Source organism: Cololabis saira, chromosome 1, assembly GCF_033807715.1.
Source record: "Cololabis saira isolate AMF1-May2022 chromosome 1, fColSai1.1, whole genome shotgun sequence".
Taxonomy (NCBI): Eukaryota; Metazoa; Chordata; class Actinopteri; order Beloniformes; family Belonidae; genus Cololabis; species Cololabis saira.
In genome coordinates, this window is record NC_084587.1 from 54,904,897 (window position 1) to 54,932,591 (window position 27,695).

Genomic DNA, 27,695 nt, shown 5'->3' on the forward strand with positions numbered 1-27,695 from the left:
AGATGTGATTCTGTGCGCGGATGTTTTCAGTTTGTGTTTGTATTTGATCTGTAATTTATCTGCATCACCTGACTTGTACAGTAGATGAAGTTTGATAAGTCATCCTGAAAATTGTAATGATAATGATGATATTAATAATAATAATAAAAATAATAATATTAATAATAATAATAATAATAATAATATTATTATTAATAATAATAATAATAATAATAATAATAATAATTACAGCAGCTGACCTTTATGATAACAGAGTCAAATCATGGGAGAGCCAAATCAATGTTTGGTCAGGAATGTAGAGAAGGTTAGAGAACATTGTATGAGTTAGAATCAAGTGAAATCGTAATTAGATTTTAATAAATGATATGACATGATAAAAAAAAGCAAAGAAAGGTTTTGCTGAAACCCCCCCCACCCCCCCTCCTTCTCCTCCTCCTCCTCCTCCTCCTCCTCCTCCTCCTCCTCCTCCTCCTCCTCCTCCTCCTCAGCTGCTCAGGAATAATCCGGCCTCACATCCTCCCTCTCCAGCAGCGCTGGGGTTTCAGTCAGGGGGGACACTGCTAGGTGGACTGTCCAAGCTCTCCATCTAGTCTGGGAAAAAGGGATTTCTGCGTCTTCCTGGGTGCGTGGGAAGACCATGGCTCGCTCCAGGATCTGCCGGGAGACCTTGCTGGTTCTGTTAGTGCAGATCGTACTGATTTGCTCAGCTCAGGTGAGAGATACGTGTTACCTTTCTCATATTTTGTTAAAATATTACTGAATACTCAGAGTTTGTCTGTGTTGTTCACTGGTGGACATACATACACGCTTTTGAAATCTATTGTATAATATGACCTATGCTTTATAACAAGGTAAATAATCAGTCCGGGGTGTCTACACCTGAATTATACACTCAATTAATTTGAACGTTTATTATTCAAATTCCCATAAACAGTTTCATCTTGTTCAGTACTGATCTGACTCTCTTGTACCTCATCACTCTTCTTTTTTTTTACATGATTCAGTTTGAGTTATGTGATTAAATCCAGAGTTACAGTCTGGCTTTTATGACACGTACAGTATTTACTGGCTCTCATTTTGGGGCTGGACTTTGTCACTCAACAGGACCGTTATTGGTCATGTGAGTATTAGTCCTGAATGTGAGGTTGAGTTCATATTTCATTTGATACAATATTTAACAGTTACGCTTTACAAAGGCATTTTGAGATGCCTTATGATCTTTATTTTAAAAAGTAACCTCATGCGAGGGTGAACAACTGACAGCGACGAGGTCCAGACAGTCAGTGTTAATCTAAACACATGCAGTTACTCAGGCGGCATTATGGGACTATAATGGCTTTGGTTTCATGACCTTTCCCCTCACATCACCCAGACAATGGGCCTCTGTGTGAACTTCTCTCCAACAGCAGCAGCCACGCAGACATGGATTTTATATGAGGAAAAGTGAAAACCTATTTTTGTGTGTATCTTTTAAGAGGGGCCCGGTCGGCCCCAGAGGCCCCCCAGGACCCCCTGGCACATCTGGCGTGCCCGGAGTGGATGGAATCGATGTGAGTCTCCGTCCTGTATCCATCCTTTCATTAAAGCAGGTTTTCAGATGTGGGTCATTTAGTGTTTGTGGTCTGGCCCAAATCCAGTTTAATCTGTTCAGTAAACTATGAAGCGCAACTTAAGTTGTTTGAATGCTGAACTCCAGAAACATGACTGCTTTTAGCCTCAGCATATGTGTGATTTTAAAAGATCATTTTTCTCATTTAATTAAGTGATCTGACTGCAAGAAGATACAATATGTATTTTTTTTAAAAACAAAGCAAAAGCAATTAATTATAAAATGTTTTCCAATCACCAGAGTCTTCATAGAAACGGTATGAAATTGATTTGTATTTAATCTCACTTTAAACTCCTGGGCCACTTCTGCATCCACTGGCTTTTCACTCTCCCTGAGATTTCTACACGGTGTAGTTTTAGTTTAGTTTAGTTTAGATCTTCCAAATCCCAGTTTGTACGGAAGAGTATCAGGGCCGTGCAGGAGAAAAAATATTTGAGAGGGGAAGATTTTTTTTTATTGTGCACTTCAAGAAAAAAGTGGAAATGTCGAGAAAAAAGTGGAAATGTCAAGATTAATGTTGAAATACAACTTCAAGAATAAAGTAGAAATTTCGTGAATAAAGTCAAAATTTCGCCTTTTTTCTCAACATTTCAACTTTATTCATGAAATTTTGACTTTTTTCTCAACATTTCGACTTTTTTCTCGAAGTTGTACTTCAACATTAATCTCGACATTTCGACTTTTTTCTCAACATTTCGACTTTTTTCTCGACATTTCATTATGCGCTTCGAGAAAAAAGTCGAAAAAAAAATCTTCCTCTTCTAAAATATTATTTTTATTTTTTTTATCCTGCCTGCCCCTAATACTCTTCCGTACAGTTTACTTTCCTAAAGGGAGATTGTCCTGTATGGCAAGAAAATATAGCACACTATATACAAATATCTTGGTCAGACGCTTTAACAAAAAACCACACGTAATGTTTTCTTGGTTTGTCTTCAGGGTGACAGAGGACAAGATTCAACAATTGGTGGGAAACCAGTGAGTCAGCTTTCATTCATTGCTCCTCTCCCAGAATGCTTTCATAGATGATAACTTTGTGATTTCCAAACTGAAATGCTCCTGCTGATGTTGAATCCTCTGCTTCCAGGGTTTTGGTGGCAGCGATGGCAGAGATGGGGTTCCTGGAGCGCCGGGGCTTCCAGGGGCAGATGTGAGTGAAACATCACGCCAACATAACCGAGCACTTCAGGTGCAGACGGGTAGACGTGCAGCACAGCGCTCTGGCTTTGTCCACCTCGCAGATACGGCGTCTACAGAAGGCCGTCTGTTCTCCACGAACAGCAAAGGCAGAGCTCTGCATCCAGCGTCTGCATAAATGTAGAAGATAAAGCTGAGAGTTTATGAAGAGGATGTGTGGTGGATCTGAGCTGGAGGACTCCAGATATAATCTGCTGCTGTGGGATCAGTTTGTCTTGGCCTCCAGCGAGCAAAAAATGTGGAGGAAAAAAAAGATCCCTTGAATAAATCAATCCCGCTATTTAGGGAGAGTCTCAAATAGCTTCCTGACAGAAACAGGGGTCTTTTTGTACGCGGAGGCGGCGAGTCGGGGGGACGGGCTACCTAGAGATGGCTGACAGGGGAGAAGTGTATGCTGGGAAAGGTGGTGCAGAATGGCCCCAGTGTGTTTCCTGTCTGCAGGAGAACACACGGGCAGATTCAGAGCTTCACGTGGACCCAAACCACAACGCTTCCCAGAGACATTAAAGTTGTAGCAGGTTTGTTTTTTGCAAAAATCCGAGAGCGAGTCAGAACAGTTTTATAAAAGAGTAGAGCAGGGCATCTTAGATAAACATGCAAGAGATTGTAGTTATTGTTTTACTGGAAAGAGTCCACGTGTATGTGTTAGACAGAAGTGGTCAACACGTCGTAAGCCGAGCGCTCGCTCTTGGGGGTCAGTGTTGTCTTTCACATAGTGGAGATGTTTTTCCTTTCTTTTTTATCAAATGAGCAGCAAGGTGAGGGGGGTGGGGAAATAAAGGGAAATAGGTCACTCCCTCCATCTGATAGTATTACCCACCAGCAGACAGAGCAGACATTCAGAGAGTCTGACAGATGAGCCGACGCCTCTGAGAACCTTTCACCAGATATTTGTAGTTCACTTCTAATGCTGTTGGGATCGAGTGGCACATATATTCTTAATTGTTTAGCTTCAGGAAGTAAAAAGCTAATGGTGAAAACATTACCCAAATAGTTAAACTTTGTTAAACTTCATCACTCTCGAGTCTTTTCATCTAGATCAGGGGTCGGCAACCCAAAATGTTGAAAGAGCCATATTGGACCAAAAACACAAAATACAAAAATGTCTGGAGCCGCAAAAAAATGAAAAGTCTTGTATCTATAAGCCTTAGAATGAAGACAACACATGCTGCATGTATCTGTATTAGTTATAACTGGGGGAAGTTTTTTTTTCAATATGCACTTCGAGAAAAAAGTCGAAATGTCGAGAAAAAAGTCAAAATTTCGTGGAAAAAAGTTGAAATGTCGAGAAAAAAGTCGAAATGTCTAGAAAAAAATCAAAATTTTGAGGAAAAAAGTCGAAATGTCGAGATTAATGTTGAAGTACAATCTCGAGAAAAAAGTCGAAATGTTGAGAAAAAATTTACAATTTCGAGAAAAAAGTAGAAATGTCGAGATTAAAGTCGAAATGTTGAGAAAAAAGTCGAAATGTTGAGATTAAAAAGGAAAGGAAAAAGGAAGAAAAAAAGAAAAAAAAGAAGATGAAAAAAAGAAAAAAAAAGAAGATAAAAAAGAAAAAAAAGAAGAAAAAAAGGAAAAAAAAAGGTCAAACATTTTTAAAAAAGCTCCAGGAGCCACTAGGGCGGCGCTAAAGAGCCGCATGCGGCTCTAGAGCCGTGGGTTGCCGACCCCTGATCTATATGAATGAACATTTTTCTTACAGACCTGTAAAGCAGAAAGCTCAGCCGTGCTGCTGAGCTTTCACATGTCAGGACACAATTACACACATTACTGGGTCCAGTCTCGGTGTTAGAATTAAAACAACTTGAGATGAAGAACAGCATACAACGTTATGTACTGTATTAGTGTTTACATTTAAAATGCAGATCGATCTAAAGTCCTGCATGCAGCTTCTGCAGAAGGTTTGTGCAGGAAGCTTCCAGGCACCACCATGAGATTAACCAGCTCAGGTGATAGTCAGAAAGTTTGATCAGCTCCATAAAAACACAGTTTTTGGTAAGTTGGTTTCTGGAACATTCAGGTGTGTGATGACACAATGCCAAAAAGGAAAGAAATCAGCAACGATCTCAGAGAATCAGTTGTTTTTAGAATTGACAGAGGGGTTTGTGTTCCTCATGCGCGTTACCAAAAACACTCAAAGTAGGAGACAAAACCTGCAATAATGGCCAACTCCTGCATGTCTTTTTGCAGAAATTAATAATAACGATTAAGAAAAAATGTGCAATTGTTCATGCATTGCACAGAATATTTGTTTAGTATTATTATACGTGTGTGATGTTTATTTTACTTCATGTCGTCTCTGCAGGGACTCGTGGGACCTTCCGGGGATCCAGGTCCAGTTGGTCTGAAAGGATCAAAAGTGAGTTTATTGTTTGTACAGAAGATAATCTGTTGGTATGGATTCCGGTCCTCGGTCTTCTTCAACAGCTGAAACTGGAGCGACTGTCAGAAACAAACTTCACTGGCGTCTCTGAAAATGTGATACGCTCTCTCTGGCCTTGTGTACACTGAGATTTCAGTTTTGTGTTGGTGTGGTTTCAGGGGGATCCTGGTGCTCGGGGGCCTACTGGAGAGCCTGTAAGTGCACATATCAACCTTGCAATATCTATACTTTATAAGTTTCAACACTTTTTTGTCACAGAAAGGGTCTCACACAGGACAGCATGTTAAAATATGGATATGATATACACCATACCACCGTATACGATACCACATCACAGTAAAACACATTCAGACCTGACAGGGCTGCTTCCTGCACCAGTAAACACTCCAGTTTTCTTTATTGTTGTCTTATTCTACATTTGCAACATCTGATATATTCATTCTTCACTCACAGGGCGTTGGACCTGACGGGCTCGACGTGAGTACTTGATGCTGCACCAGCCCGATCTTCATTTTATAGACTATTTTCAGAACATCAACGATTGCTGATCTCTTGTCACTTTAACTACACGGATGTACAAAGAAAGGAGCACACTCCCCTGCAAATCAGATTTCACTCGTTAGATAATGAGTCAGTGGTGTCCCTAACAATGAATGACAAGAATAATTAAAGCTGCGAGCAGCGATGAACGGGCCCTCGCACGTGCAATTTGCACTAATTAAGGTCAAGGACTCAAAACTAAGTCCGATGATACCACCCATGACTTTTTATGTGAAACCATTCAAAAGTTATGGCCGAAAATAGGAACTATGAAATATCGACCAATCAGAAAAAGGGGCGGGAATAATTTGCACCAATGAAGGTCAAGTACTCGAAACCGAGTTCGATGACACCACCCACGACTCTCTATGTCAAACCATTCAAAAGTTATGGCAGAAAATAGGGGCAACCAATCAGAAGAAGGGGCGGGGCTAATTCAGGCCAATGAAGGTCAAGGACTCCATACTCAGGATGGAGACAAACATTTTGATGTATAACACACCTGGGTGCACGTTACGGTTCGGGCTCTGAAGCGGCTGAAGGAATGGCATAAATTTCGCCAAAATGATGACGATTAATTCAAAATGTTCAAAATGGCCGACTTCCTGTTCGGTTTCGGCCATGGCGCCAAGAGACTTTTCTTTAAGTTGCGACATGATACAGGTGTGTATCGATTTTCGTGCATGTACGTCAAACCGTATTGTGGGGCTTGAGGCACAAAGTTTTCTGGGGGCGCTGTTGAGCCATTTTGCCACGCCCATTAATGTAAACCATTAAATATCACATTTTTCGTCAGGCCTGACTTGGTGCAAAATTTGGTGACTTTTGGGGCACGTTTAGGGGGAAAAAAGACCCTCATTTCGTCAGAAAAATAATTTAAAAAAAAATGAAAAAAAACTCCTACGGATACAATAATGAACATTATCACGCCATGTTCACAGCAGGCACGTGTTCACAGGTATCAAGGTTTACATCCAGATATACAGCGTTTACTGCATGTCTGGCCATTTTCCCACAGGGTATTCCTGGTACCGATGGGCTGCCAGGAGAACTGGGAAAGGCTGGAGCTCCTGTGAGTACACAGATATGTTTGCTCTCAGAAATTAAAAGCTAGTCATACTTAAATCAGCAGATCTCAGTTTTTACACCATAAAACCTACAGACCATTATGATTTAGAGAGTGCTGGATTAAAAAGTTCCCCCTCTCTCACAGGGAGTGAGAGGCCGGAGGGGTCAAGTGGGTCTTCCCGGCGTCGCTGGTCCTCGGGTAAGGATCAATATTCCTCCACACTGCTGTTAACATTAAAGGGGGAGCGTGTTCATCCAGGTCACTGACAACTATTTTATGTTGATGGAGAAGTACAGAACATGGACTCATGAAACATTTCTGTGTTTAATCTTCATTTTTCTTTTCACAAATTGTTAGGAGTAGATGTTGCATGTATTTAGAAATGATCATAGGATTGGAGCTGAACTTGCTTGTCTTTCAGGGACCCCCGGCTGTGTATCAGGGGGAGGAGCTGGTAAGTGCTGTCATTTCCACAGATGTATCAACGGAACATCAGTGTAAGATGTAAATCATGTATCATGTATCTGGGATAAACCACTCATCCTCCCTTTAAGCAGTAAACGTGGATGGAAGCAATTATCAACGATATTCAGTGGATACAGAATCAATAAAAAGAAACCAGGTTGCCTGAAAGAGAATAGGTAATAGGTATGCTGGGTAATAAGCATGATATTTTGGTGGGGTTTACATGTTGACCCCTGTTCAGCCGTTTATTCACACCTCTGGTTTTAGTACTTCCTCTCTGCTATTTTAACCAAAGCCCGTCACAGACATCCAGGTCAACCTTTGAAATCAATGGAGTCAGATGTTTTCTTTAAATTCATTCCAACTTTAAATAGCTTATTTTGATAGAGGGCCGAATCATTTAACACGCCATGTTTAGAAACAAACCCTCAGACATGTTAGCTGAGATTAGAGCTTGTTTAGGAGACACGTCTGCTGACAGGGAGAACATGTGGAGGGACGCATGCACCTAATGAGCTGCACAACAACATCAACAACAGATTACACTGAAGGAAGAGTTGGAGTAAGACAGCAAAGCTCTGCAAAATTTATTAGTCCCATTATTGAAATGTGGGTTTAGATGACATAACAACAATCAATTTGAAACTTCTGAGCAGAGTTTAGCTCAGCGAAATTTTTGGGTTTTTCGCATCGGATCGGGTGTCTATATGCGCAATTTTAACTCTCCAATTAGCAAAATACTGGATACATTCCCCTGCCTCATCATCATCTCTTGCCTCGACGCGGGGCCCCACGGCTGCTTGAGACCCGGTCGGATCGGTGATTTTTGTAACAAATTTATCAAACGAGCCTTTCAGAGAGTCATTAAACTCTTCCATTTTCTTTAGTTTTTTTTCTTTTTTCATCCCCTGATGTAAATTTCCTGAATCTGTCTCGTTCTCTCGACATTGTGTGACAGTTTGTTCCAACTCCACCGTCTGGATCAGACTAGCTTGTGTCCGGGCTTGGTCTGATCAGTTGTATTGAACAACAGACACGCGTCATCATTGCACATATATTTATTGATATGCACAGACTAGTACACATTTAGGTCTGTAATGGAACGGGACTGTTGATATTTATAAGGGAAAAAAGGGAAAAAAAAAGAAAAAAAGAAAGGAAAATGGCCCATAGGCCCCGTGCGGTCGCACGGTTCGCACACCCATTGCCCTGGTTTCCACACCATCAGTAAAGCCCACTTGAGTCACCATTTGTATTTATTTTTTGAAGTAGGCTGTACAGTGTTTATCAGGTACTGGTCAGGGTTGTGCAGCCCTTGGTCCAGGGTCTTTTCCATCACCTCAAAAACGCTGCTGTGTGTTTCAGTGTCCCAACGCCTGCTCCCTGGGCCTGAATGGACATGCTGGACTCCCTGGCATGAAAGTGAGTTTGCATTTATTACCGCTGGCGGGACGTTGACTCCGGTTGTGTTTCATTTCTCCTTTTTGGGGTTAACTTGTTAACATTTACCTTTTACCTGCAGGGCCACAAAGGGGGTAAGGGTGAATCCGGTGAGCCTGGACGGCAGGGACACAAGGTAGCCTCATCCTACCGTCCTAGTTGTTAACAGCTGAAAACACGTCTGGAAATAACTGGACTCAATTCTCTGACAGGGAGAGGAGGGTGAACAAGGACCACCTGGTGACGTCGGGGCTCAAGGACTACCAGTAAAATATTTCACCTTTGTCTCATGTATAAAAAAGGAATTCATTCATAGAGCGACTGCTCTAAACAAAGATATCAACTATCCTCTGTGTGCTGAGTGATTTTAGGGCCCAGGTGGAACGAGAGGCCTCCCAGGAATAATGGGCATCAAAGGTGACAGGGTAAGGACCATTCTCACCACTATCCAGCTCACAACAATCGCATCATTTTGAGTCGAAGGCAACTTGACTTCTTTTCTTGGTTCAATTCAATTCAATTCAATTTTATTTATATAGCGTCTAATACAACAAAAGTTGTCTCTAGACGCTTTCCAGAGACCCAGAACATGAACATAAACATAAACATAAACCCCCGAGCAGTTATTACATAAACAATGGCAGGTAAAAACTCCCCTAGTGGGAGGAAAACCTTAAGCCAAACAGTGGCAAGGAAAAACTCCCCTTTAGGAGGGAAGAAACCTTGACCAGGACCAGGCTCATAAGGGGGGACCCTCTTGCCGAAGGCCAGACTGGGGGTCAGGGACAGGAACAGCACAGCAGGCAGGTGGAAGCAGCAACGGGATGACCGGGGGTGGGGACAGCAGGCCCCAGGTTGGGGTGCAGGGTTGGGGAAAGGTTGAAAGGGGGCAGGGCCAGGGAGAGGAGTTTTGAAGGACAAACCTTCTCCCCCGCCCAAAAGGGGCCGTTACCCTGCCCCCCTCACTCCCACACTGCAGGATCCGGTGTTTTGCATTCAGAGATGCTCTTCGCCACCGGCAGAGGATGCTGCACCATGAACAAAAGAGAAAAAAGAGAAGAGAATGGGGGGCCAGCACAAGAAACTACAGGAAGCTACTCTAACACACTAGAGTTTACACTACCTAGAGATTTACCAACACCAGCTAGAGGTTTATTAAACACTAACTATAGGCTTTACTAAACAGAAATGTTTTAAGTTTAGTTTTAAAGGTGGAGGTGGTGTCAGCCTCCTTAACCCAGATTGGAAGTTGGTTCCATAGTAATGGTGCCTGATAGCAGAACGCCCGCCCTCCAAATCTACATTTAGATACTCTAGGAACTACGAGTAAACCTGCACTCCGAGAACGGAGAGCTCTGACAGGAACATAAGGCACTATCAGGTCTTGCAAATAATAATAATAATAATAATTCATTTTATTTAGCGGCGCCTTTCAAGTCACCCAAGGTCACCTTACAGAATAAAAACAAAAACAATAGAAATACAATAGAAATACAAATACAGGAAATACAATAGAAATACAATAGAAATTATAATACATACACACATACACAATACATACAATGGACAACCAAGAGCAACAGTACAGATAACGCAACAGTATGGTGGGAAGTAGTGTGTGGTGACCGGTCAAAGTGAATGGGCAAGTTTAAACAGGTGAGTCTTGAGTTGCGTTTTGAATGTGGTGATGGAGTCTATTTGTCTTATGTATGGGGGGAGGGAGTTCCAGAGTCTGGGTGCCGTACAACTGAAAGCTCGGGCACCCATGCTGCTAAGGTGTGAGGTGGGAGTGAAAAGAAGTCCAGCAGAGGTTGAGCGGAGGGTGCGGGAGGGGGTGTATTCTTTCAGTAAGTCACAGAGGTAGGTGGGGGCTAGGTTGTGAAGGGCTTTGTGGGTGAGGAGGAGGTTTTTGTAAATGATGCGGTATTGGACTGGGAGCCAGTGGAGTTGGATAAGAACGGGGGTGATGTGGTCAGATGACTTGATGCGGGTGATGATCCGGGCGGCCGAGTTCTGAATGAGTTGTAGTTTGTTGGTGAGTTTGGTTGGGAGGCCAGTGAGGAGAGCATTACAGTAATCGATACGGGATGTGACGAATGAGTGGACCAGAATTTCGGTGCTGGATTGGGACAGTGCTGGACGGAGTCTGGAGATGTTGCGGAGGTGGAAGAATGCATTCCGGGTGATGTTGTGGATGTGAGGTGCAAATGAGAGTGTATTGTCCAGAATGACGCCGAAATAATGCGGACCTAAGCCGTTTTGGGCCAACTGTTTGTTGTTTACGTGGTCAGCAGGTGAGACTCGGTCGGTCACAAATGGAGGTGTGAGTGTCTGTGAAAGTGCTGGGGTTGTAATACCTCCTGGTTACATCACATCCACACATTTCAAAATAAAATCAACCTGCATCTACACCAGCTTTGACACATAGATAAAAGAAATCTCCATCCACACATGACCACTCAGAGTCTCAGGTCACATGACCGTCCATGCTCACTGGGCATGTGTGCTGGAGGGAAAACAGGAAGTAGATTGTTTGAAAATGTCCCTGGAAGTAACCTTTGTTGCAGATTGCCTTTATAACAGTTTCCCTCCTGCACATGTAACCACGCTTTTATTCAGCTCTGACTTTAGGCAAGGCAAGTTTATTTGTATAGCACAGTTCAACCAAAGCAATTCAAAGTGCTTTACATCAACATTAAAAGCAGCAACACACAATTAATACATAAATAAAAATTAAAATGAAATAAAATGATAAGAAAAGAGGTAAAATAATAGAAAGCACAAGTTGTTAAAAAGTAAGGGCAGTAGAGTCCAGCAGGTACATCTCATTCTTAAAATGGCAATAATTACTATACAGGACTGTCTCAGAAAATTAGAATATTGTGATTTTCTGTAATGCAATTACAAAAACAAAAAAAATGTCATACATTCTGGATTCATTACAAATCAACTGAAATATTGCAAGCCTTTTAATATTGAAAACTCAAATATCCTATCTCAAGAAATGTGAATATTCTGGGAATCTTAATCTTAAGGTGTAAGCCATAATCAGCAATATTAAAATAATAAAAGGCTTGCAATATTTCAGTTGATTTGTAATGAATCCAGAATGTATGACATTTTTGTTTTTTTAATTTGCATCGTCACAATGCCTGTATTCAGGACTTATCCATAACTTCGCGACTTTAGTTACGTATCAACAGGTCTGCATCCACAACCCGTTGATGCCAGTCTGCGACCCAGCTCTCTACAAGGGCTTTGGAGGGTTTCAAATCAACGGCCTTCTCTGTCCAGACTGCGTGAAGGACTTTCCCCAGACGGAGCTGCTGCAGTGTCAGCCAGAACTGAAGAAGCCATTTGATAACTTGGAACATCTTCAAGAACCATTCATGCATTTAAGAATTAAAGTTTATTCTGTTTTATCGACATACAACAGCAATTGTTTTAGCCAAAATGAAAAATTAAAACTATTAAAATGTCTTCAGACATGTCTGTGTCTGCATAGGCACGACTGCAGAGGTTCATTTGAATATTGAGGTGGTGAACTAATCTCTCCCTCCAAACAGGGACTTCGGGGGAAGTCTGGTGATCTGGGCCCTCGGGGAGTCCAGGGAGGACCAGTGAGTGCAAATCTCCTCACAACTGCCACGTTCTCCTTTTTATTTCGGCAAAACACTGATGAATATTGACCTTTTTCAGGGGGATCCAGGTCGGAGAGGTGTCATAGGTGAGCTCGGGCCCACGGGACTGCAGGTAAACGCTCTATTCAAAGCTCCAATCACATCAGGGACATTTAGCTCTAAGTGCAATTTAGAGCTACATAATTCACATTTCACAGATTTCAGGAAACCGTGAAAAAAGAGGGATTGTATCCTATAGATTTCTGCCCTGGTAGTTGTTAGATTGTTATTACATTGTGTTTCCAACTGAAATGTTTTGAAAGAGTATATGTGCTTATCTAGATTCAGTCCTTTTACTGTTATTTCATTATTGTTTAGGAAATCTTATAAATAAAGTCCAGTTTCCAAACCCAAGCATGCTTGTTGTTTTGTTTGTCATGTATTACCGTCTGAAGGCCTGGTTTTGAAGTCAAACTTTTTCCGGCAGTAACTCCTTGTTTGTAATGTCACAGGGGGAGCGAGGACCGCTGGGGATCCGAGGAGTGCCAGGACCTAAAGGAGAGCCTGTGAGCCACTTCACTTTACTAAACCTGAACAAAACTATCTACCTGTTGCTGCTTTATCATCATCCTCTGATGAAATCATCCCCATCCTTTCTCAACCCGCCTCCATCCTAACTAAGAGAGGGATGTGAATGCTCCTGTTCTGCTGCCATCAACTGCATGCTATTCTTTATGCTACCAATCTTCCCATCTTGCCCATCTGGGATTAAAAAACTAAATCTTTTGTCCTAAAGCCCTACACGTGTCCCTCCGAGCCCAGCTTCTCCTCTTTCCTCTTGTACTCAGACCGCTGCTCCATGTAAGGGTGTGCAGAATAAACCTTTTTAATGAAACATCTCCTCCCTTCTTCTCCTGTCACCAGGGCCTTCCTGGTCCGGATGCTCGTGAGGGAATCCCCGGGCTGCCTGGCTCCAAGGTAACCGCAGCTTTAGCAGAGGTTTCTAGAAAACGTTGGTGGAAGATTAGTGGTTTTTTGTTGTTGTTGTTTTTTAAGATTTAGAAAGTTTGCATTCTTAAAAGGGACATGTTACAAAAACAACATACTTTTCAGTGCTTGAGCACATGTTTTTAAGTGACTACCAAATCAAAAACTCAGACATGATGCACCCCCGTCCCCCCCGTTGTTTAACCCTTGTATTGTCTTTGGGTCAAAATGACCCAATTCTTCTATCCTTCTTTCCTCCTGCCATGCTCTGTCCTTCCTTCTTCCTTTCCTCTTTTCCTCCTCTACTCCCTTTTCTTCCTACCTCCCTTTCGTCATTCGTTCCTTTATTACCTTATTTACTTTTCCTTCCTTCTTTCCTTATTTTCTCCATTGCTTCCTTCTTCCCTCCCTTCTTTCTTTCCTTTTCTCCCTTCTTTCCTCCCTCCCATCTTTTCTCCTTTCTTCCTTACTTCCTTCTTTCCTTCCTTCCATCTTTTCTCCTTTCCTTCCTTCCATCTTTTCTCCCTTCCTTCATTCCTTCTCTTCTCCCTTCCCCCTCCCTTGACCCAAACACAGCACAAGGGTTAAGAGCACCTCAGCCTGTCACAGAATGAGCCGTTCAGATCGGTAAGGGGTCACATCATAGACTGAGGCCAGAATAAACCCTTATCTATCTTCATCTCCACCCAGCGTCACACGATGCTGCATTTGTTGGTCCTCTGAAGTGGCAGCGTTGCACTGTCACACTTTTCAAAAGGACATAAGAACCAGGTCTGACTTTGTTCCCTGATACTGGCTGCTGATCCGAGATGTTCAGGACATGGTTGAACAGAGCTGCTGGCCAAAACTCCCCACAGACATTTAATTAAGACCCCAGGAAGCTGTTCTGGAGAAATCCTGAAAGAAATAAAAAAGCAACTGTTCTTGAACAGGTTTTGATCTTTACTCTCGTTATAGCAGCTCGGCTGAGCTTCTCCAGTCCAAGTGTCTTAAGTATGAAAAAAAGGAGGCACAGATGTTTAGTTTTCTCTCAGACCCCTTGTGCAATAAATATACCAATATTTTATGACTGAAAATGGCCGTCCTCCCATCTTTAGAAGAGATGCGTTACTTTAACTGTTATTCTTCATTTCAGGGTCTTCCTGGGAAGAGCGGGGCTCCGGGAGACGGCGGGCCTCAGGGACTTCCTGTGAGTGACGTCTGACACCTGATTCACCATCACCGGCTTCACATCCGTCCTTCTCGTCCTGGAGTTTGATAATTGGTGTGTTTTTTTCTCATACAGGGTTTGCCAGGTGCATATGGCCAAAAAGGACGCAGTGGTGTGAAGGTACGGTCAAGGCTTGTGCCAAAACTATGAAACCACCTCTCCGAGTGTACGCGTGATTGTGTCTTATGTTTTCACTAAAATGAGCCAACATAATTCAGTTTCTCTCTCTTTCTCTGTCACCAGGGCAACAGTGGGGATCCAGGAGTTGTAGGACTGCTGGGGTCTTCAGGGAAACAAGTAATTTTAATGCAAGAATAAGCATATTCTTCAAGTTACAATGCAATTCAATCTGATATCCAGAAGGATCCTCAGAAAAAACACCTTGATTTGAGCCAGTTCACAGCCTCAGGTCATGAAGCTGATCATGATCTGATCTGATGGTTTTCTGCTTCCAGGGAGAGCGTGGTGAGCAGGGAGTGATCGGACCTCTCGGATCCAGAGGTGGACCTGTAAGTTTCTGAATTTACTTTCATTCTCATCATTAAGATCTCTCCTTAAAACAGGAATCATGTAGGCACATCAAACTGCAGGTAACGCCCATATGGTACACCGGCAGGACACCGATCGATGAAAGCTAGAAGATCTTAGACAGACAGTGATCCGATCGGTGATACCAGAAGTTGCCAAATGGAGACTAAGGGCCAGTACCAATCCCCCCCCTAGTCCTACTTTTCAGTCCTACCCCTAAATTTTGCACGTTCCCGTGAGGGTAGTGGTGTCCCAATTCCTCTTTGCATGTAGGGCTAGTGGGCATAACGAGGGCTAGTGGACATAACGAGGGCTAGTGTGTATGAATCTAGCCCTTCACAGCGAGGGATTTCAGATACTGACTCACCGACCGAGGGCTAGAGAAAATTTCCCAGAATGCTTTACGTCATCATTTGCAGACTGAATCAAACAAAAAAACATGGCGGACATTTCTCATTTTTAGCGAATACAATTAATATTTTGAGTTAGTTTCTGTATAAAAATGCATTTTGATTACATTTCTAGCAAGAAATATATATTTTACTTCATAATATTCACTCAGTGAATGAACATAATCACTCACTTCCTTGTTGTTGCGTTGTATCTTCAGATCTCGCCAGAATAAAGGCTGATTTATGGTTCCGCGTTACACCAACGCAGAGCCTACGCCGTAAGTTACGCGGCGACGCGCGCCGTACACCGTACGGTGCGCGTTGTAACCTACGCCGTAGGCTCTGCGTCGATCTGCTCCCGAGCCGGCTGCTCTTCTCATCCCCGAAAACATCGGAACAAATTTCTTAACAGGCGTTATTTGTCACGTCTGGGGGTAAGGTGTGGACCCAAACGCAGGAGAGCAGGAGGCGGGAGGCGGCAAAAAACAGGATTTATTTTAACAAAAGGGAAAAACAAAGCACTTCATGGCAGGATCAAAACAAACTAAAGGGATCAAAAAACTTGGAGGAGGAAGAACGTGGCAGGAAACATGAGGAACAAAACAGTACGGTCCGACCGGGAACAAGGGAATGACAAGACCAGATATACACAGGGGATAACGAGACATGACGAGACACAGGTGCAGACAATCAGGGCAGATGGGACACAGGCGGGACAAAACAGAAACTGAAAGCTGGGGGGAATGTCAATCCTTGACATTATTTGGATAAACTGAGCCCAGGTTGGGGATCTTAACGGTTACTTTTACGCCTGAAGAAATATTAAAACGTAATTAAGTGGCATATTAACAGCTACAGCTGAAATTAAAACAGCTTTTATCTCTGGACTTCCTGATATGGTGTGACGTATGTGCAAACGTAACTACGCAGTGGCTTACGTACCCGAACGTAAACCACGCAGTGACGGAGCAAGTGGTGTCCCAATCCCTAGGGAACATTACAAGGGCCATAGTGGGAGTGAGTGAGGGCTAGTGGTAGTGGGTGAGGGCTAGTGGTAGTGGGTGAGGGCTAGTGGTAGTGGGTGAGGGCTAGTGGTAGTGGGTGAGGGCTAGTGGTAGTGGGTGAGGGCTAGTGGTAGTGAGTGAGGGCTAGTGGTAGAAAGTAGGGTGAACATTGGGATTGGCCCTAAAACAACGCTGCTGGCTTGCAAGACTCTATCTCTTGTAGCTGACTGGTGATAATCGATACTAAATACTGTCGGCGATTAACTGCTTTGTGCAGGATAATTAGCCAGACAGTTTGCCAGAAAGATGAAATTACTGAGCACCACACGGATCGTCAACGGACACGTGCATAAGTTGGAGTAGATGCTTTATATTTGACAGACCTGACGTCACTACAGCACTAAGAACGCCCTCAGTCACAACCCCATGTGGATGTAACTGCTTGATTTATCAAAACTCAAAACAATTCATGCCTAAATAATATTACAAGCTAAAATACATGAACATAATAATATAACTGATTCATAATCTGAGTGGTTTTTCTGTGACAATAACAGCATCAGCTGGACAAAGTGCTGAAAGTCTTTTTCTGTTTCAGGGGGAACGAGGAGAGAGGGGACCGGATGGGCCTGCAGGATCATCGGGGGCCAGGGTAAGACCTGCAGACTTCATCTGAAGGATTAACCTTTTAGAAATAACTGGTAAATCTCTCCAGATCCCGTTTTACAGGCGAACAGGGACCAGAGATATTGGCCACTCTTGATATTCCTTAGCCATCACCATTACATAGATGTTGATCATGTGGTAATGTTTGGTATTAAAAGAAAAAAAAAGAAGTAACAGAAACAGAAAATCCTCACGATCAAAGAGACTCCTGCGTTAATCGGTAAACATGGCAGTGGATGAAAAATAGGACTAATCACATGACCAGGGTGGTCACATCCCTCCAGTCATCATGTGCCTGAGCTGCTGCAGGAAACTGAACCCAGTGCTGCCCTCGTTGCCCCAGCAGGTACGACACAAGCCAGTGCTGTCACAGGGCTCCAGCGCGGCTACACGGGGAGGACATCCAAAACAAAAAGAATTAAATAAAATGAAAAAAGAAAGGATGCCAAATCAACATGATGATGTGCTGTTGTGACCCCTTAAAAGGAAAATGCCCCAAACTGCTTTGTATGAAGCTTTAATTGAAAGGAGATGGAAAAGATCCCTCAGTTTCATCCCAAATATATGGCCTGGTCACAGCCTGAATAAGAAATACTTTGGTGAAGTGTAAGTAAAAAGAAAAGAGTGATGTGGGAAAGTCTCACGGACTGGTTTTTTACTTTTTTGACTGGTTTTAACAGGAAAATGGTCCAGAAGAAGGTCTGAATTTTCAAAGAGGGTGTGGTCTGATTATTAAACCCTGTGGTGCTCCACACTCCAGTTACAACCAAAAAATAAACTGTTTTCTTTTTCATTTAAATCGGCTTACTGGACATATTTTAAGTCAGTGAAACATGCTAGCACACCACTCAAGGACTTCACTATTAACATGTAGTCAAGGATTTTTCCATCCAGTCATGAAAGTATTACAAATCCTCTGAGATCTCCTGCTGGCAGCGAGACAAACCTGGATAATGGGGATAAAAGAATTACCGAGTGGGAGAGCTAAGAAACTGGGGAGAAAGGAACTGGATTATAATAACGACACTGAAGTAAAGAGCATGGATGAAAGGGAGAGCAAATATATGTTGAAACCTACACAGTGTGGAAAAAAAAAAGCCTTCCAATTAAGGTGAAAGCAGAAGGGACTGAGCTCAGGCCTGAACTCTGCTGCTGCAGGTTCAGGGATATCCATACCCTTAAAGTTACAGCCAGCACAATCAGAGTTTCTAAATATCCTGCGTATTATTCAACACCAGAATGACTGTCCTCCATAAGCCTCGTATCTAACTGGCATCTACCGCTAGGAAGTGCAGGGCTGTTTTGTGCTTGTATTCCAGTGTTGCTGGTCTTTATGAACTTCAGTCCTTGCAGTTTAGTCTCTAATCCATAAGCGAGTGGGCATGAATGGGCGATTGTTAGAAGGATTTCTTCCCCCTGCAGCTCAGGGGGGATTCGGGGCTGGAAGAGAAGCTGGGAGGCCGTGAAAGAAATCTCTGTTCCCCAGGAATGCCCACATGCACCCTGACACATCTGAGGGCTGGGCGGGCGACGGCTGGGCGGGCCACGGCTGTGGGAGAGAGTGGGCCGGTGTGGGAGAGAGTGGGCCGGTGTGGGAGAGAGTGGGCCGGTGTGGGAGAGAGTGGGCCGGTGTGGGAGAGAGTGGGCCGGTGTGGGAGAGAGTGGGCCGGTGTGGGAGAGAGTGGGCCGGTGTGGGAGAGAGTGGGCCGGTGTGGGAGAGAGTGGGCCGGTGTGGGGGAGAGTGGGCCGGTGTGGGAGAGAGTGGGCCGGTGTGGGAGAGAGTGGGCCGGTGTGGGAGAGAGTGGGCCGGTGTGGGAGAGAGTGGGCCGGTGTGGGAGAGAGTGGGCCGGTGTGGGAGAGAGTGGGCCGGTGGCCCAGACTCTCCGCTCAGAGGATGGAAGCTGGAAATGCTGTTTTGTTTTGGGGTTTTTGTAGACATGGTTAGGTTAATCTGAGTGAGGGGGGTCACCTTTCACAACCTGAGACTCTCAGACCTGAATGATTCTGAACATGCACGTGTGCGAGTACTTTGTGGCTTCAGCAGGTCATGTCTGCAAAGATGTCTTCAGTATTCACATTCATTACTCAGGTAGAAGTATAGATACTAGTGTTTAAAAATATTCCTATAAAAGTACTGGTTTCAAAACTACTTAAAGTATAAAAGTAAAAGTAATGTAAGGGGGAAAAAAGCCATTAAGGACAAAAGCCATTGAAAATGAATGTATCTTAGTATAATGTAAATATCTTAAAGAAGCATATATGTGTACTATTGAGCAGTAACATGTGTTTCAGAGAGCAGGAGATATGATGACTAGTTGCCTATAAGTATTGTAATGGTGCAAAAAGTCTAACTTCAGAGGCATGTTATCATTTATCCTAACCTTTATCGGAATGTACATCCAAGTTTAGTTGCAGGAATCTGAGGGAACGGATGTAAGAACAAAACTGGACAAGAACATCTGAAACAACCACAACCAAATTCACTCTATCCCAGTGATTCTTAACCATAGGGCCGCGGCCCACACTTGGGCCGCGAGCGCCATCTAGTGGGCCGCCAAAAAAAATTCAGTTTTGTACGTGTGGGCCGCGAGGGCCGCGGGACTGCATAGCAACTCCCAACCAAATGAGGAGGAGAAGACACTCAGCTAGCTGTACGTGTAATAGTAAGAGAAATGGTGTGTCTTTACAGAGAAAATCCTTCATTTTGCACAGAGTACGTTTAGATCCGCCAGGATTAGTGATCGATTAATTGGGTCTGCGCCCAGAGCGAGCGAGCGCGGCGTGATCATTTATCCCGGCGCGTCCCCGCGGCCGGGGAGGTCGGTGCCGCTCGGGCGGTGGGCTCCGTCGTTACTGCTGAAGGATTGTAGATGTAGATGCGTGGGCTGTCGTGTCTGCTGGACTGGACTGTTCGGGCTTTCGAAAAAGCATCGGAAAGTAACTGCTGCAGCGCGACCAGAGAGCTGCAGTGCGGGCTGTGCCCGTCGCAGCTGATCAGGCTCGGATGAACCCGACACACTGAGTCCTGACAACTTATTAATGTAAATAACTTAAAGTAAAATCAAACTAAGTTTTGTCCTCGCTGTATTTTTAAATATGCAACCCGGAATGGACAAATTCATCCTGTTCAGTCTTCCCACTGGGACAAAACCAGTGTCTCATACGTTCAGAGACCGTGGCGTTCAAAGTGCGAAAGTGAAAGGCCACTGAAACAAAACACAAAGTTTTTCATCAAACATATCCACTCAAGTCTGAACTGAAGTCACAGAAAAATAAACTGACCATCTTAAAACATCCTGCCCATGTTTGGGTCCAGATACAGCTGTGAAGCAGCTTTCTCCACAGTGAACATAATTAAAACTAAATATCGTTTCAGGCTCATCAATAAGCACCTCCACATGCATATGAGAACCTGACACCATCCAGCCCAGATTTAAAGTCCTGACAGGAGAAGTTAGAGCTCAGTTCTCTCACTGAACGACAGAAAGTGGGGGCATAAGATTATAAGAGGGGAAGAAAGAGAAACTGCAAAACTGTTCAATTGTTAAGATGTGTTTATATTAATTTAGTATAAAAATGTGTTGAGACAATTAACAAAGAAAAGGGGAAATTCAAACTGCTGGTAGAGAAATAAAATAAGATAGCATTTGAAAAATAAAATAAAATCTACTTTATTTTTAAGAGAAAAAAATATGTTTAATTCAAGTTAAACATGTTAATTGGCAAATATGTACTTTTTTAATATAACAGTCAGATGCAGATGTTGATACAACTATGAGGCTACTTGAATATATACACACATATATATATATATATATTTTATGATGTTCTGGACCTTCGCTTGAGTAAATTTTCTCTAAATGGACCTCTTAAAGTTTTAGTTGAATACTCCTGCTATAGAGTGTTTATATTTAATGGGCCCCGGGCCACTCTGTACTGAAAAAAATTGGGCCCCAAGGTCAGAAAGGTTAAGAACCCCTGCTCTATCCGGATGGAGCAATTTAACTGGATAGTTTTTATTTAAAGGCCCAAATGAAATAGAGTAACGAGGCTGTTTTTAAAATGTAAGGAGTAAAAAGTACAGATAATTGCGTGAAAATGTAAGGAGTAAAAGTAAAAAGTCGTCTGAAAAATAATTACTCCAGTGAAGTATAGATAACCAAAATTTCTACTTAAGTAAGGTAACAAAGTATTTGTACTTCGTTACTTGACACCTCTGCATGTGTGTGTGTGTGTGTGTGTGTGTGTGTGTGTGTGTGTGTGTGTGTGTGTGTGTGTGTGTGTGTGTGTGTGTGTGTGTGTGTGTGTGTGTGTGTGTGTGTGTGTGTGTGTTTTAACAGGGAGGTAAAGGGGATCCAGGACTTCCGGGACTCCCTGGTCCTGCTGGTTATCGGGGCGAGAAGGGCCACAGGGTAAGCAACGCTAACATCATCTCAAGCAAAGTCACAACAATGCAGATCACAGAAACACACCCCACACCCATCTTTTATTCCTATTTGTGTACCTTCAAATGGTATATTATTGAAATCAGATGGATATGATGGTGGTTTGCAGATGTCACCATCAAACAGGTGTGAAAAACACCTTTCCTGGTTGAGACACAAAGAAAATCAAAGAACATAAACAAGAGTCTTCATTTGATCAGATACAAAATCCAGACCAAAACATGGGTACAATCTTTGATAATGCATTATATTAAACGTAACAAAATCTGTTTTCAGAGCAAGTATGCACATACATACATTTCTGCTTTGTGATTTCTAAAGTAAGGATTAGCTCTGAGTGTTTGCAGTGTAGAGTCACGACATGATATATTGTGTATCACATGAGCAGGTCATATGATCTGATCTCTCTCTCCGGAGGTTAATGATGCGTTTAATCTCACTGGTGTGCTCCTCTGGCCTGAGAGCACTGCTCTCATAGTTTCACCTGCAAGGCCAAGAGCTGGCAGAGCACAAGAACAACAACAAGAACAACAAAAAGAGCAACAAAAAGAGCAAAAGAGAATCTAATTAGAAAGGATTTATGTGCAAACCATTTAGTTAAACAACGCAAACATGTGAAATACTGATGATTAGACAGCAAGACATCAACCTGAGTGTCAAGTCAAGTCCACCCACCAAGGTGACACCCGGAATGCTCTAACTTCAACGGAAATAGTTTATTAATCCACGAAGCGAAGTTATAAATGTTGCGGTGCAAATTAATTAGAAACTTTGATGAGAATGTAAAAATGTAAAAGAATGAATATACAGGACTGTCTCAGAAAATTAGAATATTGTGATTTTCTGTAATGCAATTACAAAAACAAAAATGTCATACATTCTGGATTCATTACAAATCAACTGAAATATTGCAAGCCTTTTATTATTTTAATATTGCTGATCATGGCTTGCAGCTCAAATATCCTATCTCAAAAAATTTGAATATTCTGGGAATCTTAATCTTAAACTATAAGACATAATCAGCAATATTAAAATAATAAAAGGCTTGCAATATTTCAGTTGATTTGTAATGAATCCAGAATGTATGACATTTTTGTTTTTTTTAATTGCATTACAGAGAATAAAGAACTTTATCACAATATTCTAATGTTCTGAGACAGTCCTGTAATCTGTTAGCGTGATCAGTTGGAGGCAGATTAACGAGGTTTGCCCTGTAAACCAGAAGTGCCTAAACACATGAATGTTTGTGTTTTAAATAATCTGACAGGTTTGGAGCCTAAGAGCTTATTTAACACATCAAATGTTGCTGTATTTAAGAGTGTGTCTCTCAACTCTGATGAAGACAAGATGAACAGGATGAAGGTTTTATTGAAGATAGTGTAAAGAGTAGATTTACAGAATTAAAATTATATTTAAAGATTTATGGTCCCATTGGCACAAAGATCATGGGACGGGAGCAACAACGTAAAAACTGCTGCTCAAATTTAAGCAAAAGAAACCCCGGTTTTAATGATCCAGAGTCCTAAACTGTCACATTTGAGCCTCACTTCCCAAAATATAAATCAAGTTCATTCAGGGAGAAGCAGGTTATGGATTCTCTGACACCCTGAAACCTCCAGAGCAGCTTTTACAGCATCTGTGTCTGAGTCCTTGTTTCCCTCGTAACACTTTCATGATGCCAGAACTAATCCTGTCTTCTTTCCTCAGGGTCCAGTTGGTCTGGATGGTCCAAAGGGAGTTCAGGTATTTTAATAAGTTCAATATCAAACTTGGCAGGACGGCTGACAGGCAGTGAGATACGTCAGATTAAAGGCACAAATCTGGTCTTTGTCTTGGTGTTAGGGAGATGCAGGAGCTGAAGGAACGCCAGGAGAGGCCGGAGAGTTGGTGAGTAAAAGCTGCAGCACCTGCTGGTGCTTCATCCAGGCCATACGTCTCTGCAGGACCAACAGAGGAAAGAGACCGTCAGGGGGGATTAAAAATGTGTGGCGTGTAATAACTATCTTAAAATGGTGGGATGTAACCAGAGCTGGGAAGAGTAGCCAACAATTGTACTCAAGTAAAAGTACTGTTACTTCAGAATAATATGACTCAAGTAGAAGTAAAAAGTAGTCATCCAAATAATTACTTGAGTAAAAGTAAAAAACTACTCAAGTACTGAGTAACTGTTGAGTAACGTCTGATTTATTTTTTTACACAACTATTCAAACAGACAAAGTACAAAATAATCATCTTCAGCCAAATTAAATCAATAAAATAATAAAATAAATTAAAATTAATAAAAAATAGCTTAAATTAAAATAAGCTTAAAGTAAATTCAAGTACTTTAATAAATAATAAAATAAAAAAATAAATTAAGCACAAGTAGCACAAAATTTCAAGCCTTTGTACTTTTCTTTTTTAACCAGGCAGAACTAGAACAAACATGAACTCATAGAAACTCTGTGTGTGTTTGAGTCTGTGTAAATGTGACAAAACATGCAAAAACAAACATTTTTCCCAAAGAATCACTCAGTGATGTCATGAGATTGACGCGTACGTGGATAAAAGGGATAAAAGAAAAGTAACAGCTCAACGTAGCCTAATGTAGCGGAGTAAGAGGAACAGTTTCTTCTTCACAAATCTACTCAAGTAAAAGTACAAAGTATAGTGATTCAAAACTACTCCTAAAAGTACAACATTTCCCAAAACTTACTCAAGTAAATGTAACAGAGTAAATGTAACTTGTTACTACCAGCTCTGGATGTAACGGGATCAAAATATGAAACAAATGTGGAGGAATCTGTGGACGCAGCCGCCAACATGTGTTTTCCATTTCAGGGAGACCAAGGAGAACCAGGGGAGAAAGGATCGGTACGTGCACCTTTAAATTAGCTTCATATACATTTCTGTCTTCACGGTATGTAATCCCACAAAAATAAAAGTTGCAGCATCAGTTTTTGTTTATTGAAATAGGAAAATGCTCATTAGAAAACACCAGTTAGCTTTGCTACAGTTTCTCTCTGAACTTAAACGGCTTCTAAGGATTTTGAGAGTCAGCTGCTTTTTGTTGTTAATGAAGTGAATCTTTGGTGAGAAGCTGTTGCATCTGCCCCTCAGCATCTCCTTCTTTCTGTGTTTTTGGTGACCGTTTGCTGTTGCTGAGAGCAGACGGGCCGGCCGGGAGAGACGGGAAACAAAGGGCCGGAGGGCGGCCGAGGCCTGCCGGGCAAAGAGGGCAAGGCGGGCCAGGCGGGGCCCCGGGGCATGCAGGGCAACATGGGGTTGCCGGGGGTGATCGGCGCGCAGGGACCCGCGGTGAGGGGATCAACCGCTGCCCTTTCAAAGCTTTGTGCTGAATCTGGGCTGCTGGGGCAGCTCCTGCAGCATAAACACACCTAAACGTCACACAATAAAGTTATCATGACACTGAAAAAAACAACTAAATAACTCCAATGTTGAAAATGTTGATCATTTTATCAAGAAAAAATGTCTCAATACTGTCAACAATGTGTGTGTGCAGGGTAAATCCCCGACAGATACTCACATCAAACAAGTCTGCATGAGAGTAATGCAAGGTAAGCCAGCGATGCTGCTGATTGGCTGTTGGCAGCAGAAACCAGACTGTCATCAGTAAACCCTCTGTCCCTGTCACAGAGCAGCTGGCTCAGCTAGCAGCCAGCCTGAGCCGGCCTGACTCCGGCATCAGCGGGCTCCCCGGGCCCCCCGGCCCACCCGGACCTCCGGGGGCCACTGGAGAGAACGGTTTCCCCGGACATGGTGGATCCAGAGGCCTGCCGGGTCTGAAGGGCCCGCCCGGGTCCATGGGGCGGAAAGGGCTCAAAGGTGAGATCCAAGCCAACACCTCCACACCTAATCATCACCGTGTTGTAGACGGGAACAGGTAGAAGGACAGGGTTCCTGCTGCAGAGCTGCTGCTGCTGCAGAGCTGCTGCTGCAGAGCTGCTGCTGCAGAGCTGCTGCTGCAGAGCTGCTGCTGCTGCAGAGCTGCTGCTGCTGCTGCTGCAGAGCTGCTGCTGCTGTAGAGCTGCTGCTGCGGAGCTGCTGCTGCGGAGCTGCTGCTGCTGCAGAGCTGCTGCTGCAGAGCTGCTGCTGCAGAGCTGCCTTCACATCTGCAGGAATGATGTCTCTGCACCGGTCTGTGAGCAACGGCCGTATCAGATGAATGATCCCGTCCTGAGCCTGACCGTTTAAGGACAGAGCCTGTGACTCTGTGGTCAGTTAGGCGTGAATTAGGGTTCTGCGTCAAACCAACGCAGAGCACACGCCGTCACCATGACGCCGTCGTGATCCTTCGGACTTCTCCGTCACTCCATTTCTCCGCGGTGCAGTACCCCCCGTGACCGCTAATTCGCAATCTTTTCCTGAATGGTTTATCGACTTTTTCCGGTCACAGTGAATCAAAGAGATAAGGACAACTATTGTGCAAAAAACCAAAACAAAAAAAATCACACATACACGAAGAAAAGAGCGCTGAAAGTTCACGACTGCTTCAAACCGGAAACCGGAAATGCGTTGCTACCAAGTGAACCAATCACAGCCCTCTCTTCTGCGTTTGGTCTGCGTCGCCTCGACGTGTAGTTACAATTTTTGGGAGGTGACGTCAGCGACGGCGTCAGTGACGGCGGGTGTTCTGCGACGACACGTACCACACGCCGTAGGCACGGCGTCGTTTTGACGCAGAACCATAACTCAAGCTTTAGGCCTATTCAATCAGGAAACACAGATATAAGACAAGTAACAGCCTTGTTGGATCATTGTTGTGCAGGGGCACATGGCCACATCGTCTAAAAATGAAAAATTACAGATTTAAACATCTTTATTCAACTTTAAATTAACAACGAATTCAGGAGAAGGATCTGGACCTGATCCTGTGAGGGCAGCCTGGACTGACATGTAGAATTCAATTCAATTCAATTTTATTTATATAGCGTCTAATACAACAGAGTTGTCTCTAGACGCTTTCCAGAGACCCATACCCAGAACATGACCCCCGAGCAGTTATTACATAAACAATGGCAGGTAAAAACTCCCCTAGTGGGAGAAAAACCTTAAGCCAAACAGTGGCAAGGAAAAACTCCCCTTTAGGAGGGAAGAAACCTTGAGCAGGACCAGGCTCATCAGGGGGGACCCTCCTGCCGAGGGCCAGACTGATGGGTCAGGGACGGCAACAGCACAGCAGGCAGGTGGAAGCAGCAACGGGATGACCAGGGGTGGGGACCGCAGGCCAGCACGCAGCTCCCGAAGCTCCGGCCCAATCAGCAAGTCCCAGGTTGGGGTGCAGGGTCGGGGAAAGACTTGTGCTCCGTAATGCAAGCTACAAGCCACCCACGACCACCTGCAGGTTCCGGTGTCCGGCAAAGGATGCTGCAACATGGACAAAAGAGAGAAAAGGGAGGAGAAGGGGGGGCCAGCACAAGAAACCACAGGAGCGACTCTGACACACTAAAGTTTACACTACCTAGAGATTTACCAACACCAGCTAGAGGTTTACTAAACACTAACTATAGGCTTTACTAAACAGAAATGTTTTAAGTTTAGTTTTAAAGGTGGAGGTGGTGTCAGCCTCCTTAACCCAGATTGGAAGTTGGTTCCATAGTAATGGTGCCTGAGAGCAGAACGCCCGCCCTCCAAATCTACATTTAGATACTCTAGGAACTACGAGTAAACCTGCACTCTGAGAACGGAGAGCTCTGACAGGAACATAAGGCACTATCAGGTCTTGCAAATAATGCGGAGCTAAGCCGTTTTGGGCTTTATACGCAAGTAATAAAATTTTAAATTGGATTCTGAATTTTACGGGTAACCAATGGAGCGACGCTAACACTGGAGAGACGTGGTCTCTCCTGCTAATTCCTGTCAGTACTCGTGCTGCTGCATTTTGGATCAGCTGGAGCCTATTCAGCAAATTACTTGGACATCCTGCTAACAACACATTACAGTAATCTAATCTAGAAGATACAAACGCATGAACTAGTTTTTCTGCATCACTCTGTGAGAGGATTTTCCTAATCTTTGCAATATTACGGAGATGGAAAAAGGCTATTTTACAAACCTGATTGACATATGGTTTAAACGACAAATCCTGATCGAAAATAACACCAAGGTTCCTCACAGTTGCACTGGAAGCCATCGCAACA

The 27,695-nt window shown here is 43.3% G+C and overlaps 1 protein-coding gene across 1 annotated transcript in view; it reads left to right on the forward strand.

Moving 5' to 3' along the window:
• The first annotated feature begins 515 nt into the window (after positions 1-515).
• col9a1a (collagen, type IX, alpha 1a) overlaps positions 516-27,695 on the forward strand; it is a 39,584-nt gene continuing 12,404 nt past the window's right edge. The window contains exons 1-30 of the mRNA XM_061727493.1: positions 516-712; positions 1,476-1,550; positions 2,549-2,587; positions 2,697-2,759; positions 5,112-5,165; positions 5,348-5,383; positions 5,643-5,666; positions 6,748-6,801; positions 6,943-6,996; positions 7,220-7,252; positions 8,629-8,685; positions 8,786-8,839; positions 8,916-8,969; positions 9,075-9,128; positions 12,270-12,323; positions 12,403-12,456; positions 12,836-12,889; positions 13,248-13,301; positions 14,446-14,499; positions 14,596-14,640; positions 14,764-14,817; positions 14,976-15,029; positions 17,043-17,096; positions 21,451-21,522; positions 23,263-23,298; positions 23,398-23,442; positions 24,376-24,408; positions 24,706-24,852; positions 25,058-25,112; positions 25,192-25,380. Of these exons, the coding sequence (XP_061583477.1) occupies positions 638-712; positions 1,476-1,550; positions 2,549-2,587; positions 2,697-2,759; positions 5,112-5,165; positions 5,348-5,383; positions 5,643-5,666; positions 6,748-6,801; positions 6,943-6,996; positions 7,220-7,252; positions 8,629-8,685; positions 8,786-8,839; positions 8,916-8,969; positions 9,075-9,128; positions 12,270-12,323; positions 12,403-12,456; positions 12,836-12,889; positions 13,248-13,301; positions 14,446-14,499; positions 14,596-14,640; positions 14,764-14,817; positions 14,976-15,029; positions 17,043-17,096; positions 21,451-21,522; positions 23,263-23,298; positions 23,398-23,442; positions 24,376-24,408; positions 24,706-24,852; positions 25,058-25,112; positions 25,192-25,380 (1,780 nt within the window). The 5' untranslated portion in view covers positions 516-637. The remainder of the gene's footprint in view (positions 713-1,475; positions 1,551-2,548; positions 2,588-2,696; positions 2,760-5,111; positions 5,166-5,347; positions 5,384-5,642; positions 5,667-6,747; positions 6,802-6,942; positions 6,997-7,219; positions 7,253-8,628; positions 8,686-8,785; positions 8,840-8,915; positions 8,970-9,074; positions 9,129-12,269; positions 12,324-12,402; positions 12,457-12,835; positions 12,890-13,247; positions 13,302-14,445; positions 14,500-14,595; positions 14,641-14,763; positions 14,818-14,975; positions 15,030-17,042; positions 17,097-21,450; positions 21,523-23,262; positions 23,299-23,397; positions 23,443-24,375; positions 24,409-24,705; positions 24,853-25,057; positions 25,113-25,191; positions 25,381-27,695) is intronic.